This window comes from Lagopus leucura, unplaced genomic scaffold (genome assembly GCF_019238085.1).
Source record: "Lagopus leucura isolate 7727_CA_CO unplaced genomic scaffold, USGS_WTPT01 Super-Scaffold_73, whole genome shotgun sequence".
NCBI classification, from domain to species: Eukaryota; Metazoa; Chordata; class Aves; order Galliformes; family Phasianidae; genus Lagopus; species Lagopus leucura.
In genome coordinates, this window is record NW_024962252.1 from 71,731,352 (window position 1) to 71,746,901 (window position 15,550).

The following is a 15,550-nucleotide window of genomic DNA, read 5'->3' on the forward strand; positions in this document are numbered from 1 at the left end:
AAGGGTTTCCTTTATGCAGGGGCGGGTGGGGATGCGGCCCCGGTTCCCCCTCCGGGACGCCGGGAACCCGGCGGGCTCGGAGCGCGGCATCTTCCCGGGGCGGCTTTCAGAGCAAGAAAGTGCCGGGAGCGGGAAGGAAAGGAGGACGAGCAGCGGGGAAGAGGCCGGAGGGCAGCGGGACTGCCCGGGTGCGGGCCGCCCGGCGCTTCCCCGCCGCCTTCCCCCCGAGCCGGTGTCAGGTATTGCGAGGAGGGGTAGGGGCCCGGGGAGGAGATGGCTGGAGGCTTTCCAGCCCCGGCTCACGCAATGCAAACTCCGCACGCAACGGGGAGGCGACAGGCGGAGGAGGGGAAGCTCTCCAGCTCCCTCAGCCCCCAAGATGCAGGCGAGACGTTGCCTCCTGACACAGGGGGCGGCGAGCCCGCCCGCCACCCCGCTTCCCTCCCTGAGGCTCCGACGCCGAAACTTTGGGTCCGGGCCATAAAAGCATCCGCGGCTCAGCCGCTCCGCTTGGCGAGGCCCCAAGGGCAGCTGGCAAATAGCGGCGACCCCTCGAGCCAGGGGAAAGGCCGGGCAGCGGCGATTTGTCAGCGGGGCCGTCTGCGGCACGCCCGCATCGCGCCGCGCACCGCGGATGCCGCGGGTTTAAAGGCGCGAGCGGCGATGCCAAGAGCCCAGGCGCGGCCGCTGCCGCTCCGGCTCAGCCTCGGACCCCCCGTCATCCCCTGAGCCGCTCGCACCCGCCCTGCCCCGAGCCCGCAAGCGGCAGCGCCGCGCAGGTGATCGCGGGCACCGCGAGGCTCCGAGGGACTGAAGCTCCAGGAAGGTGACGGCGGCTCCATGCTGGGAGCGAGTGCCACCGGCGTCTGCTTGCGCACGACCCGCCGAGCTCCGGGTGACGGGAGCAGGCGCTTCTGATGAGTTTCCCAGAGCCCGGGATCTGAACGCCAACGCCGCCGCGCTCCTCGCCCGTCACAGCCACCGCTGCCCGGTTCCGCTCCACCCTCCCCGAGACCTCCGATGGAAGCCGCGTGCAACAGGTCAGTTCGCGGAACCGCCGCTCGTTTCCCTCCTCCCTCTCCTCGCTGCCTCAACCGGGCAGCAGCGAGCAGCGGCAGCGGTACCGACGGCCGCTCCAGGAGCGCGGGCATCCCGCTGCTCCCGCCCGGGACGAAGCCGGCTGCGGGCGGCGGGACGGGCGGGAGCATCCCTCTCGCCTCCTCCCGCGCCTTCCTCAGCCGCATCCGCCGCCGCGGACCTGCCCTGCCGGCGAGCAGAGCGACGGCTCAGCCGCTAAGCGCGCTACCGTCCCACGCCTATCGATCGGCTCCCAATTCGCACACGGTAGCGGGTCGGGCGCTTTCCCTCGCTCGCCCGGGTCCGCCCGGGGGACGTCGCCCGCCGACCGTCCCCTTTTTCCCTTTCCTCGCAGCATGGCCCTCGAGAGGCTCGGGGAAGCCCTGCGCGGCACCCCGCCCCTGCAGAGCTCCCTGCTGCTCCTACTGTGCCTGCTCGCCGCCGTGCACCTGGGCAAGCTCCTCCTGCAGCGGCGGCGTCGGCGGCGGCTGGGCGAGCGCCGGGCGCCCCCGGGCCCCTTCCCGTGGCCGCTGATCGGGAACGCGGCGCAGCTGGGCAGCGCCCCGCACCTCTCCTTCGCGCGCCTGGCCAGCACGTACGGCGCCGTGTTCCAGCTGCGCCTGGGGCGCTGGCCCGTGGTGGTGCTGAACGGCGAGAGCGCCATCCGCCAGGCGCTCGTCCGCCAGGGGGCCGCCTTCGCCGGCCGGCCGGCTTTCCCCTCGTTCCGCCTGGTGTCGGGCGGGCGCAGCCTGGCCTTCGGCGGCTACTCGGAGCTCTGGAAGCTGCACCGCCGCGCGGCGCACGCCACGGTGCGCGCCTTCTCCACCGGCAGCCCGGCCACGCGCCGCCTGCTGGAACGGCACCTGCTGGGCGAGGCGCGAGCGCTGGTGGCGCTGCTGGTGCGGGGCAGCGCGGGCGGCGCCTTCCTCGACCCGTCGCGGGTGCTGGTGGTGGCGGTGGCCAACGTGATGAGCGCGCTCTGCTTCGGCCGCCGCTACAGCCACGGCGACGGCGAGTTCCTGCGCCTGGTGGGCCGCAACGAGCAGTTTGGGCGCGCCGTGGGCGCCGGCAGCCTGGTGGACGCGCTGCCCTGGCTGCAGCGCTTCCCCAGCCCCGTGCGCGCCGCCTACCGCGCCTTCCGCGACCTCAACCGCGACTTCTACGGCTTCGTCCGCGGCAAGTTCCTGCAGCACCAGCGCAGCCTGCGCCCGGGGGCGGCCCCCCGCGACATGATGGACGCCTTCATCCGCCTGCAGCGCGAGCAGCCGCGGCTGCAGCTCGAGCACGTGCCCGCCACCGTCACCGACATCTTCGGCGCCAGCCAGGACACGCTCTCCACGGCGCTGCTCTGGCTCCTCATCTTCCTCATCAGGTGGGCGCTCCGCTCCGCTCCTGCAGCGGCGGCAGGGCACGGGAGCAAGGGGGGTCGCGGGGAAAAGGGGGCCGTTAGGTAACACGGGGGCTCTGGGAAGCCCTCCAGAAAATAATAATAATTACAAAAAATAATAATACAAAACCTACTCTGGTAACGTTGCATAAAGAGCGGCTGGCAAAAAGGCAGCGGAGTAAAAGCCGAAAGCAACGGATTTTAGCAGGTCAAGATCAAGGAGATCATAGGAACAGGATAACAGCCGCTTAGGGGAGATAAAGAGTTCGTGCACTGGGTTACAAGCCCGCTATTATACTGCTGCCCGTAACGTGTGCCTGCGCCAGGATTGCGTGACCTGGGGAAAGCTCCCCAGAAGCACCCAGGCAGAGCTAAGGGAAAATGCACGAATATTTGGATGGTGCTTGCTTAACGTGAAGTCTGGACAGTCTGACACACTGCAAGACGGTGGTCTTTAAATACACTGTAAAGAAAGCATTTTGAGAGTAATTGTAGAAGCGTAAACAACCCCTGAGTGGGATATTCTGAAAGCTGTCCTGACAGTTATGAGCAGAGCAGGGAATGGTCGGTTCCCTCTGTATGCCGTACACCTTTGGTAAACTTCCTGCTAGCTAAAAGAAGCCACATGCAGAGACTAAACACCAAGTTCCCACTCTGACAGAAAGCCCCAAATTGAGGACAAAGGTAATCTTTGCTATAGAATGGATTTTCAAAATTGGGTCAAAACATTCAGTTTCAGGACATTATTTCACTTTTTACATTTAAAATTGATTACGTGTGACATTACGGGAAAAACTGAGCAAAGCCAAATGACACAACTGTGTAGAAAACTTGAATCCCTCCCTCAAAGTTTTCTGTCAAGATCTGCATGTTCTTGCAATGCATTTAAGCTTTGCTCAGATTGCCCAATGTAGAGGAGGGGTGAGGTTCTGTGAGAAGCATTGAGAGCATGTGCTGTTTTAAAAAAATGAAACCTTCTGACAGCGTTACGTATGTACACACGCTTACTTTAAATGACAGGTATCCAAAAGTGCAGGCTAAAATGCAGGAAGAAGTGGACAGGATTGTTGGGAGAGACCGCCTGCCGTGTGCTGAAGATCAGCCTCACTTGCCCTACATCGTGGCTTTCCTGTACGAATCCATGCGTTTCAGCAGCTTCGTGCCTGTTACCATCCCTCACGCCACCACGACCAACACGTTCATCATGGGCTACCTCATTCCCAAGGACACCGTCATATTTGTCAATCAGTGGTCAGTGAATCACGATCCAGCTAAGTGGTCCAACCCAGAGGATTTCGATCCAACGAGATTCCTGGATGAGAACGGCTTCATCAATAAAGATCTCACCAGCAGTGTGATGATTTTCTCAATGGGGAAACGGCGGTGTATTGGAGAGGAATTATCCAAGGTGCAGCTGTTTCTCTTTACTTCCATTCTCGTGCATCAGTGCCATTTCACTGCTAATCCAAATGAGGATCCTAAAATGGACTACACTTACGGGTTGACCATCAAACCCAAGCCGTTCACCTTGAATGTCACACTTAGAGATACTATGGATTTGCTTGATAAGGCTGTCCAAAGACTGCAAGCAGAGAAAACAGCCAATGAAAATCAGCCGTCGGCAAACACCTAAGCGCCGAGCCTTGAAAGATGCTCCTCTCTTTTTAGAATTACATAAGTTATAGTTTGCTTTGTTTTGCTGATCTTTTTGGAAAACAGCCAACATTGAAGGTACAAGAGCAGGAAGGAAAACTTCACAAGTCATAATTCAGTCCTCTTTAATTCTAGAGGGAGAGCCAGGGGGATGATTTAATGTACTAAATGATAAAACATATGCCGTTTGAAAGTAAGCCTTTCATTTTCTTGCGTGTTCACAAAGTTGCCATTGTAAAGCACACTTTATCCACTGACTGGTTGGAGCATCTCTGGAAACTGCGGGTGCAATCCTCACCATGTCTCCATGCACTCTGCCTTAACTCTAAGTTTGCCTTCAGTGACTCCACATCCCAAAGTAAAATTCCTTATAAAAACAAAGCAGAACACAAAAACAAGACAATGCTTTGAACACCGCAGCCTCTCTCTGAATTCATTCTACTGCAACCTGCTGTAAGCATACGGCAAGTCCCGTGTTGTGACTGCTGGGATTTGTATTAATGCCTTGAGAATAAATGTTTAAATGATTTTTGGTAAAATGCCAATGTAAAATCTTGCCTTTAGCTTTCCAAAGTGTTTACATAAATGGCTAAAAAATTGCTTGCTTTTGAGTGCAACATTTTAAAATACCATTTGTATTTTATGTGAGAACAAACAGAATGTCCCAGTACAGTAACCTGTCATTGAAGCTTGAAAAGAAAGACCAGATACATCATCAAGTGGTAAGCGTGATATAATGCATGTGCTGATACATTCATTAGTATGAATGAAATAGATATTTGAATTAGAAAGCTGTTGTAAAGGAAAAGCTGAACTTTGTGTCTTTCTAGCAAAGAGTAAACGACCTGTTCTTCAGCACGTAGGTAAGTCTGTTATAGATTCATGTGTGCCAAGGTACGTAGAAATAACAATTTGAGGTTCTGCATTGAAACCCTCATGTCACAAGCCTCAAGTAATGCGCACAGCACATACAGCCTGGCCCACTGGTCAGTCTGTTAGCTCAAGTTTAATGCTATTATCCCAAATTAACTGTATACTTTTAGCATGATTTGCTTGAAACAAAGCCTCAGGAAGAAGGCTAACATATTGTGTCCTGAATAACTGAGCAAATTAACTTGAGCAAAAAAAAAAAATAAATAAAAAAGAACTTCCAACTTTTTTTTGAGGCAAAAGTCATCAAGTTAAGAAAAAAATCACTACTATTTTGAAGTAGAGTATATACTTGAAACTGCAGAGCCTTAAACTTCTGGCTAATGTTTGTGCACACAAAGCAGCATGTATTTCTCTGAAGAAGGAACTGTCACATCTAAATGCCTGATTTTGAGAAGTGTTGGATATTTCCTAGGAGATACAGATCGCCTTCAGTTACATACAAGATCTATCAGAAATGAGAGCATCTCAGAAGACTCAGTGTGATCAAGGACAAAATAAGGTTTTAGTAGACACAGAAAACTAAGGGCTAAAATATAAAGTAGCTGTGCTGAGACCCTAGCAAGTGCAGATGTGCATCTCATAGATAGCCAGTCTTCATCCTGTTGGCAGCAGTGACAGTACTCATGCTGACAGAGGTAAGAGCTGGCTTAGTGGTACCATCATGGCCTTCTCAAATAGAAACTTCACTACTGATTTTAATAACCTGAACTAAGTCTAAAAGTATTGTTCCATACCCCCATGTAGTACTGCTACACCTGTTGAACATCTCTGATTTTAAATGGCATTGATCCTCTTTTTTCAAAACTAAAAAAAAAAAAACCAACCCTCTTCCATGCAAAAGGAGTAACCTCAGGTGTTTTTCTGAATTACATGTCTGTGATATCCCAGAACTTAGCCTATACCTGTGAAAAGCTTTATATGATATTCAGCATTTTCATATGGAGATCTACATTAGATCCATTTGTAGCAAGACAGTTTTCTTCGTACCTTTATATAATTATTAAAAAAAAAAAAAGTATAGAGGATATAACCTACAACTGAATAGTTAGTCTAACTCAAAGATCACTAATTATTATTTTAATTAAAAAAAAGCTTTTGCAGTTTTGTACTCTTCCAAAAGCTTTAACTACTCATTGGCTACTAATGCAGCTTCCACTCACACTGCTCACATCTGTCGGGGTCACAAATTATATAGCTGTTGGCCAATTAGTGCCTCATTTAACCTGCAAAGTTACTCCAATTTAGTAGCACCCAGTTAGAATGTGTTGCAGTTTGTTCAGTGAGCTAACTTGTATGGTCATTCTGAGATGATTCATCGTGTTACCAAAATATTAAATAAAATTATTCTTGTACTGGCTTTGCTTTGTTTGTGATTTGTCAGTGACACTGATTTGGAAAGTATTACAATTTTAGACAGTTTTTGCTCATACACCTTTCACCCTCCTTTGAATTTTAAGGTTTTTCTGCATCCTGCACTTAGATCTTTCTCAGGCTTCCCTGCTCATTCACACCTTAGTGCCTGCATTAAGCTTCCTTGTATACCTTGCTAATTACATTCCCTGCTGCTCTTCTCAACATCTGAATTCTCAGCATCTTTTGCTTTCTTCTCATACCTGCCAATCTCCTATGTTATTTTCCTCTCTCTGGCATTTCACTTTTACCTCTGTCTCCTCTGATTTCAAGCTCACAAACTGGTTCTCCCTTCTTTCTTTCCCCTGTCTGTACCTAGTGCTAGCATCTATACATTCCCAACGTTGGATCCCCACCAGTGTAGTTGGGCCAATTTGTTCTGTTACAGCCTTAGTGTAACCAGGAGCCCCAGGAAAGAAATCTCAGGGCCAAGCAGCCCTTTGCATTGCCCCGCTGTGCAACCTGCCACAAAGTCAAGACCATCCCGTGGTGAGGAGTGCCCTACACTGTGTGTGTAAAACGCTTCCTCACCATGCAGTCCTCCCCTTTGCCTCCTTCTCCACAAGGCTGCTTACCTCAGGCAAAATGTTCACATCTTCCCTCCCAAAAGCTGGGAGGAGAATAAACATAGACTTGTAGAATGGCCTGGGTTGAAAAGGACCACAATGATCATCCAGTTTCAACACCCCTGCTGTGTGCAGGGTCTCCAACCACCAGACCAGGCTGCCCAGAGCCACATCCAGTCTGGCCTTGAATGCCTCCAGGGATAGGGCGTCCACAACCTCCTTGGGCAACCTGTTCCAGTGCATCACCTCCCTCTGAATGAAAAACTTCCTCCTAATATCTAACCTACAGGGCACACTGAAGAAGACTTAAAATACCCCCTAAAAGCAGCTATGAACCTGTGGAATAGATTCCATGTAGAAAGACACCGCATGCAGTACATGCACGGCTTAGACAGACCAGTGGGACACACAGCATAAGTACAGCACAAGCATGCTCCCTGGGGAAAGACTCAGGAGCATTACCACAAGGTCAGGAAATATGTCTACACTGCCCCTGTGAGGTCACTTGTTTGTGGGCAAGGTCATACCTAACAGCAGACCACAAACATCTCATGTGATTTTGTGTTTGCCCCATCACTGCCTCACTCAGCGGCCTGTGACTGGATGTCATCACAGCAATACTAGGCAAGTACGTGTTGTGCTTTCTTCATGAAATACCACACAAAATGAATGGAGCTGAAACAGCTGTGTTGAATACAGTTGCTTTCCCATCTAAATCTTCATGCTTGGGTTGCAGTGGTTACCGTGGGCCAGGAAAACCAAATGTCAACTCACGTCTGCTTTCCATATGCGTGCACACAGCTGGTGTGTCTCCCAGAATTTTAGAAACACCTTCACAATTCAGGTTAAGTGACTAAAGAAGCACGGAGAGAATTTGGGATAACCACATGCTCCTTGAAAAACCAGTAGCTGCCAGACCACTGCATTACGTAACAAAGAGGAGAAGCAAGTAGGCCAATGAGTTGAGATAAAATACATTTATACTGCCCATGTGCACCATTACATTCCTCATGAAATCAGTAGTTAAATATGCAGGCTTCAGCAGAAGGCAGTTCAGAGTGGTTGAAGCAAAGGGCAAAAATAAAACAATATGATGTTCATCAGAACTTGAGACACAACCACTGCTAGAAAGAGGAGAGGGGAGTTCAGTGCAGAACCAGCTATCAGTACCAGCATGGTGCAATGAAACCAAATGGAAATACACAGCAACAAATTCCAACTAGTTTTGCATTTAATCCAGTCTGTTTTTGTGAGTGGCAGGAGCTGATGCATAGGGCTGTAGGAGAGAAATCATCTGTCTGTAGGAGAGAAAGACCAGGCATTTTACATTGTACCTGAGAGTAGTTGAGGAATTAACCATGGAAAGTGAATGATCAACAAAAATTTCACCAAGCTAAATGGTTAACATTCACTTTCGTTTCATCTTTAGCTTGGTGAAATTTTACTTTGATCTCCCATTGACCCACACAAAGAATCCAAGTTGGGATGACAGTGAAGATGGACCTGGCTGTTTTGCAGATGAAGTGAAAGGCTGGATTCTGAATGGTGCTGCTATTTTGATATGTGACACAGCACAGATGCAGCATCTCAAGTTTCAGCAATAACTGCTGTTTACTGCTTTGCATTTTTGCAACTGAGTTTTTTGTGTTGCAGTCACTCGTACTGAGACCAACTGTCAGGTGAAAATAATCTCAGCGCTGAGCACAAACAACCCGAAAGCATTTAAGCAGTCTGTAGTTGATGTTTTGATATCCTCCTTTAGGGCTTTTTGCCAGCTTTTCAGACAGCTCCACTAGCAAAAAAGTTGCTTGTTTTTTCAGTGTTGCCCTGTCCTTCAAAACCTTGAGCAAGTCTTACTCCTGCCTGACAGGACAGAACTAGAGATAACTAAAGCAAATAAGTCTCCCAATTTCCCCAACTCTTTCCATGCTGAACACATTCATCAATGGAATTAACTTAGAAAACACAGGATGCTGAAGCATTTCAACTGCAAATGTGAAGCAGGAGGGAATGTATGTACATGGGACTTATTAGAAGTACACAAATCAACTGCAGATCAACATAGGAGTGGCTGAGAGCTGGCAGATGTTGAACATGTTGGAAGACTCTCCAGCTAGGGGGGAACTGTGCACAGCTTCCCTGACAGGTAAAGAGAGGTAGAGGCTTTACGCACAGTACTTCAGGGTGAGAATAGCAGGAGTTCCACATGGCATTAGAGAGGTTGATCCACATCAGCAACAGGGAGCATCAGAGAGCACCTGGACCAGACCTTACCATCACACCAGGCTGATGACAGAAAGAACCACTAGTTTCACAGAAACCCTAGGCAAACTAGGGATGTTGAAATGATAACTCCCTACTGTCTGTCACCTCAAGTAATAGAGTTGGGAAGCAGCATTTTCAATGATGGCTCACGTTTTATTGTCAAGGAGTATTCTACAAGAATAAAGATTATTTCCCCCATTTCCCTTTTCCCAACCTGAGCTCAGATTAGAGCATAGCACTCACTGCACAGAAGCAGAATTCTAATCCTTTCATAATAAATGGGATTAAATGTAACCATATTTCCTGTGTTTAAAATAACAGAACAACTTCCACTTATTTGGACTGCTCTCTACTCAAGTGCAGTGGCGAGACTCCTTCATTCCCATTAAAAACAACATACATGACAACTGTGACTTGACAAAGCAGATATGACTTGCAGTCATCTGCAGAACAGCATGAAACAATGCTCCATACTCCTTTTACACTTTGCACTTCGAAGCTGCAGTTTGAAAATTTAGTTCTATTGTAACTCTTATTTTTGATTGAGCTTTTTCATTCCAGAAATAAACAAATCATGAACTATAAAGATATCAATCCTTTGCAGTTCAGGAAATTTGAATAGTTCAGTTCAACTATAAATGAAAACATCATTCGAGATCAAACTCAGACTTCACAAAAACTACTTTCCCTAATGAAAACTGAGCTTCCTGAATGAAGCCTTGCCACATTTCAGTAAAACTCTTTTCCCTGCCTTCATTCATACCTGCAGCTGCCAGAACATGGAGTCACACTGCAGCTTGTCCAACACACAACAGGGTTCATCTGCCCAGCTGGATAAAGATGCTCCACCCCAGGACAACATGCTTTGCAGGAAAGCTTTCTAGGCAGCCCTTCTGACTGGTAGGAAGACTGAAACCTTCCAGCAAGAAGTCTGATTCTTGCTGGCAACCAAACACCCAGTTCCGTGCACACAGACCCACAGCACACTGACAGTATCATCCTCTGCATTTTAAGCATAAGTCAGCGTCTAATTTCCTCAAAGCCATCAGCAGGGCCAGAATTCAAAGCATTTGGCTGATGATGTATTCATTATACAACACTTCCAAATACCTTCATGCCTGCCAGCAGTCAGAAAGATTCCTTTCATACCTTCACATTATCTCTCACATTAATACAATGTTTTCCTGCTGGAGTAGCCCTAGTCTGTTCCCAGAAAAAGTGCATACAATAGTTTTCATTCATTTCATAATAAAGTTCATTTAAAAAAATCATAAAACTGTCTACAGCTGAACTGAACCCTTTTGGGAAGTTTTTGGAACACAAAGATGCTCCATCAATTGCCTGAAAGTAAAAAAGATAAGTAAAAACCGGATACCGAAAATAAACTTCTGTTCTAAGAAGAACAAGTGCTTTCTTCTAGGTTTATAAAAAGTCAATGAATTAAGTGACTGGGGCTCTTCATAGCCCCAAACTGGGTCCTGATCCTTTGTATCCAGCATCATTTTCCTTACTAAAAATCCAAGCAGCAGGACATCCCACATCCTTACATTTATATGCAGCCAAGGTCTTTGTACAACAATTAATAAATTCTCCTCTGAAGATTTGCTACCCCTTCCCTTTCTTCAGGTATTTCTCTGAATCATCTAGAACTCGTTTGCCATCTGAAGTTTTAATCAGTTATTTAATTGAACTTTAGTCATTTATAAGAATATAAAAATAATGCCTGATCTGTCGTTGTGTTTTTTGTTGTTTTTATTTTTAGAGTAGGCACCACCTGCTTGTCTTCTGAGGAAATCCAGCAAGGTTTGGCCACGTGTGAATAGAAGCAATAGTTCTTCAGACTCAATAGCAAAGATTTTGTACGTGCAAAGGAACAAGCATAGGGGAAAGAGGGGCAGGGAGAGAGGGAGAGAGAGGGAGAAGCAGAGCAACAACAAAATAACGGGCCACAGAAAATAGATAGAGATGTGTCATCTAGAGGAGAACAAGCATGTTCAAACATTCATTTGTGCCACCCTCGGGTACAACAGCCCAGTTCATGGAGCAATACCGACTGTGCGGGTTCAGAGAGCCAGTCCTTGCCCCACTGCCTTCCCGTGCCCCACACTGCCTGGGAGGCCTCGTCTGCACCACAACCGCGCAGGTCACGTCTGAGTTGCTTTTAATGTGGCGGGAGCCGATCCCCGCTGAGAGCTGTGTGTCAGCGCCACTGTGAACCTCTGACCCCAGCTGCCCTAATGCCACCGGCCAAGTTCTCACATGCTCAGCAGAACCACCAGCGTGACCTTGCTAACATGAGCTTGAATGATTTCCTAATGCACTTAAACCTTTCTGCAGAACCTCAGAAACCACAAATTGTAATTCATGACAAAAGACACCAATACCCCCTGAAGATGGTAATTCCTCCCATCTGCCCTTTTATCTCCTCTGGCTGGGAGCACAGGCAGCCTGCTGACAACGAACAGCCACCTTTGGGGGATTGATGACCCACGTTCCTCCCCACCGCTCACCATATGGTACAGACATATCTGCTTTGTTCAGAAGCAGATGCGTTAAGCTACCAGACCACCTTGGTAGTGCAGAGAGATAAGGAGAACAACCCCTCAATGAGCCACTCTGATTTAACAAGGCCACACTGTAGCATCTACCCTCATTTAACTAATGCCACAAATCACAGCACAGATAAGGTGGGAAGGGCCCTCTGGGTCACCTGGACCAACCCCATGCCTGAACAGGGTGGGCCACAGGAGCTGGTCTGCTGGCTCTGCTTTCACACTAACTACTCAAACCACAGTCTTTCCCCTCACTTGTTTTCCTTTTATTTTCCCCTCTAGCAAACACACTGTAAATACTATGTTTACCACTGGCTTGCTTTCCATTGCTCTTGAAGTGAAACCCATATGAGTAACTCAATGGGGAATCTCCTGTTGTCCTCAGTAGTGCTTCTCCTCAGCACTGCTCCGCTGCTGCCTGAGGATAAAGGTTCCCTCGCCTTCACCTTCCTTCAAAAAGCTCCCACTGAGGCAGGAAGAGGAGGAGAAAAATCTAAGACAGCCTTTGCTGCCTGCCTCCTGTTGTTCCGAGCTGGATTTTATGCATATTTGCTCCCTGTTTCAGCATATAACGGAGAGCATCTGCCTGCCCAGAGCAATCTGTCACAGGCTCTACTGCTGCTGAGCAGAGCCAGCACGCCATCCATGCCTCCCTCAGATGTTCCTGTTTTCAGAGTTAATAGGAACCACATGAACTGCTGGTTCTCCCTGCAGACCCCAGCCAGCTCTGCTCACATGGGGGGGGGAGGTTGGAATCTCTACCTGACCTCAAGACTGCTGCATGGTGCTCCAAGCCCAGGCTCCAGCCTGGAGCTGCCAGCACACAGGTATGGCCTACCGGTGAGGAGAGGAAAAGACAGAGCAACATATTTGCTAACACCAAAGTCCCTAACCTGGCCATGACATTTTAATGCCTATTTACTGGGTGTGTGTCAAAAATTAAATTATGAAACAAATTTCATCTGCTGATCCAAATCTTGACAGAGGAAATTCAGAGCACTTGAAAAATCGCCACTCTGTCTTTTGGCTTCTGGTATTTCTCTTTCCTCTCTCTCCTTGCTCAAAGGTTGGCCACAGTCCCTCACTGCAGCTTTGCTCCTCCAGAGCCCTGAAGCTTTCTGCCGAATCGCCCACACAGGCATCAAAACCATACCTCTGATTTTGCAGAAGCTTTCACTACCACTTTCACTGCACAGAAACATTTCCTTACAGAGGTTCTCCAGAATAAGCCTTCATAACATGCAACAGAAATTGCCTTCAAATTCATTAGAAGGTACAAAATGGTTTTGGCGCAAATGCCAAATTTATTGCCTGTTTAGTTCTGACTGCTCAATGCAAAGCATTAGAAAATACAGACTTATGCTTTTTTCAAGAGAGCAGCCTTCAACACATGCTCAGTAATTAGTCTGCATTTCTACATGAATTTCTGTATCTGAACCAATTGCCAAGTCCATTACTCACAAAGCCGCTCAGACACCATTAACCAACAAATTAAAGACAATCAGCACATCCTTGAGCTGCTCTGAAAGTTAGACCACCCTCAGCACGATTCTGCCCTTGTGGTTGCCAAGTTCAGACCCCCAGCCCCACAACCTTCCTGCACTGCTGTCAGGAGCCACTCTGCCGGTAGCTGGTGAGGCACAGTGCAGCCACTCTTTTCATCCAGAACGCACTGAAGCACAGGGTTAAAGCGCACAGTCAGTCAAAGCTCTATCAAAGCCTGAAGATCCTGATGGATGTTAGCACATCTCAAGGGCCACCAGGTTTCTCCATCCCCCCAGACAAGCAGAAGGGCTTCCAGGGGACATGGAGAGCTTGATCTGCACTTCTGTGACCACAGAACTGTTACCAACTATTATCATTTTTGCACTGAAGGTCCACATTGCCATCAAATGTATGCAGCTTTGTTGCTGTTGTTTAGCTGGTAACATAGTTAATAAAAAACAGGTACAAACCTCATCCTGCTTTGGAATTCTGTCTTGGAATCTGAACAGCTCTGCTAAAGTCATCACAGGTTAAGATTATAAAATACATACAGAACCTCCTACACCAAAGCGCCCTTCACATGCCACAAAAGCACAGTTTATCCACACACGCTTGCACTGAAATATCTGATGCTGCCATTTGGAGGGAAAGGCAGTCCTGCCCAGGAAGACCACACACTGTGTCACCCTGAGCAGCACTTAAGAACGTTTCAGAGTGACTTCAATTATTTCCTAGCTTGGTAAATCCCCTTCTGTCTCCTTGCTGGAAGGGGAGCTCTGTATCATGTAAAACATATGGACCCTAAGAAGGCTGCAATCTGCATCCCTGTTAGCTAATTCCTTTCCTTTCACTTCCCAGTCACACTATTGGCCATGACAGAACATAAAATGATTTCACAGGCTGCATAGCTCCTAGAATTTCATCCAAAAATCCCGGTTAGCACTTACAATTAATTTCACAATAGCTTTCACTATTGATAGGGCTGCCCTGCACTGGCAGAGAAGCCATGTAAATGAATGGATGATACAACTGCAGTGACACCAGGCTTTATGCTCTTTCAGCATTTGTATCTAAACATCAAGTTTATAGAAAAGCTCGGAATGTTGACTTGTTATCTGTGTTGATGGCCACGATACCTACAACTGCTGAGCAAACCCTGAAGTTTCACATCTTAGACTCAAGGGGCAGAAAAATGCACCTCAGTCACAGGAACAAATAACCTTCCAGTACTTGAAGGGAGCATATAAACAGGAAAAGAAACAGCTGTTTACAAGGCTGAAGAGTGATACAACAAGGGGGAATGGTTTTAAACTGAGACAAGGGAGGTTTAGGTTAGATGTTAGGAGGAAGATTTTCACACAGAGGGTGGTGATGCACTGGAACAGGTTGCCCAAGGGGGTTGTGGATGCCCCATCCCTGGAGGCATTCAAGGCCAGGCTGGATGTGGCTCTGGGCAGCCTGGTCTGGTGGCTGGTGACCCTGCACATAGCAGAGGGTTGAAACTAGGTGATCATTGTGGTCCTTTTCAACCCAGGCCATTCTATGATTCTATGAATAAATGTGAAATGTGGTCTCTTGGTCTCCCCCAGACCTGCTCCTAGGTTGTGTGTAGCTCCACACAACAGAAATCATAAGATCACCTCTATTCTTTTTTGTGAATTTCATCCCTCATCAGAAAACAAGCAAACAAAACAGATTTAGGTTTTATTTTGTACTTAATCCTGTTTGGAAAAAAAGAGATCTAGATCTCACAGTAAGCAGCCTACTTTTGCTGTTGAACTGAATATCACCAGTCACACAAACACACATTACAGAGACTCTGATTCTTCTGAAATGGCCTCTTGAAGATTACTTAGCTCTGGATGCTTGCAAATAAGCAAGTTTCCTTGTTTCCTGGAATAGAGGAAGAAGATTCATTAGCATCCACAACTGTTCCTTACATGAACTGAAGCTGGACTAGCAGGGAAAAAATTAAAATCATGCCTACGTGCAACAAATGTCAGTTTTCCCAATATATTTCTGCTCCAACTCAGGATGGACTTCAAGTCCTAGAAGTCACTTAGGCACCAAACTCCCAAGTACTCAAACATGCAGATGTGAGTAGTTTGGACTTCTCCAGATCTTTTTTAAACAAGGGGAGAAATATCCCAACAACATACCCTCAACCTTTCTGTGAGTTTCCATGGAAAGTGATGTAACTCCAGTAGTTGTGTTTCACATTT

The 15,550-nt window shown here is 48.0% G+C and overlaps 1 protein-coding gene across 2 annotated transcripts; it reads left to right on the top strand.

Moving 5' to 3' along the window:
- The first annotated feature begins 817 nt into the window (after nucleotides 1–817).
- On the top strand, nucleotides 818–6,407 carry LOC122194350 (cytochrome P450 1B1). 2 transcript variants are annotated; one of them, XM_042895339.1, is made up of 4 exons: nucleotides 818–1,040; nucleotides 1,433–2,449; nucleotides 3,485–3,826; nucleotides 3,882–4,059. In XM_042895339.1, the coding sequence occupies exons 1-4, from the start codon at nucleotides 1,021–1,023 to the stop codon at nucleotides 3,967–3,969; spliced, it is 1,467 nt and encodes a 488-aa protein (XP_042751273.1). In that variant the 5' UTR covers nucleotides 818–1,020; the 3' UTR covers nucleotides 3,970–4,059. The 2 variants fall into 2 exon arrangements, with proteins under 2 accessions (XP_042751273.1, XP_042751272.1); XM_042895338.1 differs by having other exon boundaries at nucleotides 3,485–6,407.
- The last annotated feature ends 9,143 nt before the right edge of the window (nucleotides 6,408–15,550 follow it).

Excerpts from the sequence above, each read along its gene's own strand:
- LOC122194350 (XM_042895338.1), top strand. The coding sequence starts at position 1,021 with ATGGAAGCCGCGTGCAACAG. Across the intron at positions 1,041-1,432 it reads ATGGAAGCCGCGTGCAACAG|CATGGCCCTCGAGAGGCTCG; the intron begins GTCAGTTCGCGG and ends CTTTCCTCGCAG. Across the intron at positions 2,450-3,484 it reads CTCCTCATCTTCCTCATCAG|GTATCCAAAAGTGCAGGCTA; the intron begins GTGGGCGCTCCG and ends TTTAAATGACAG.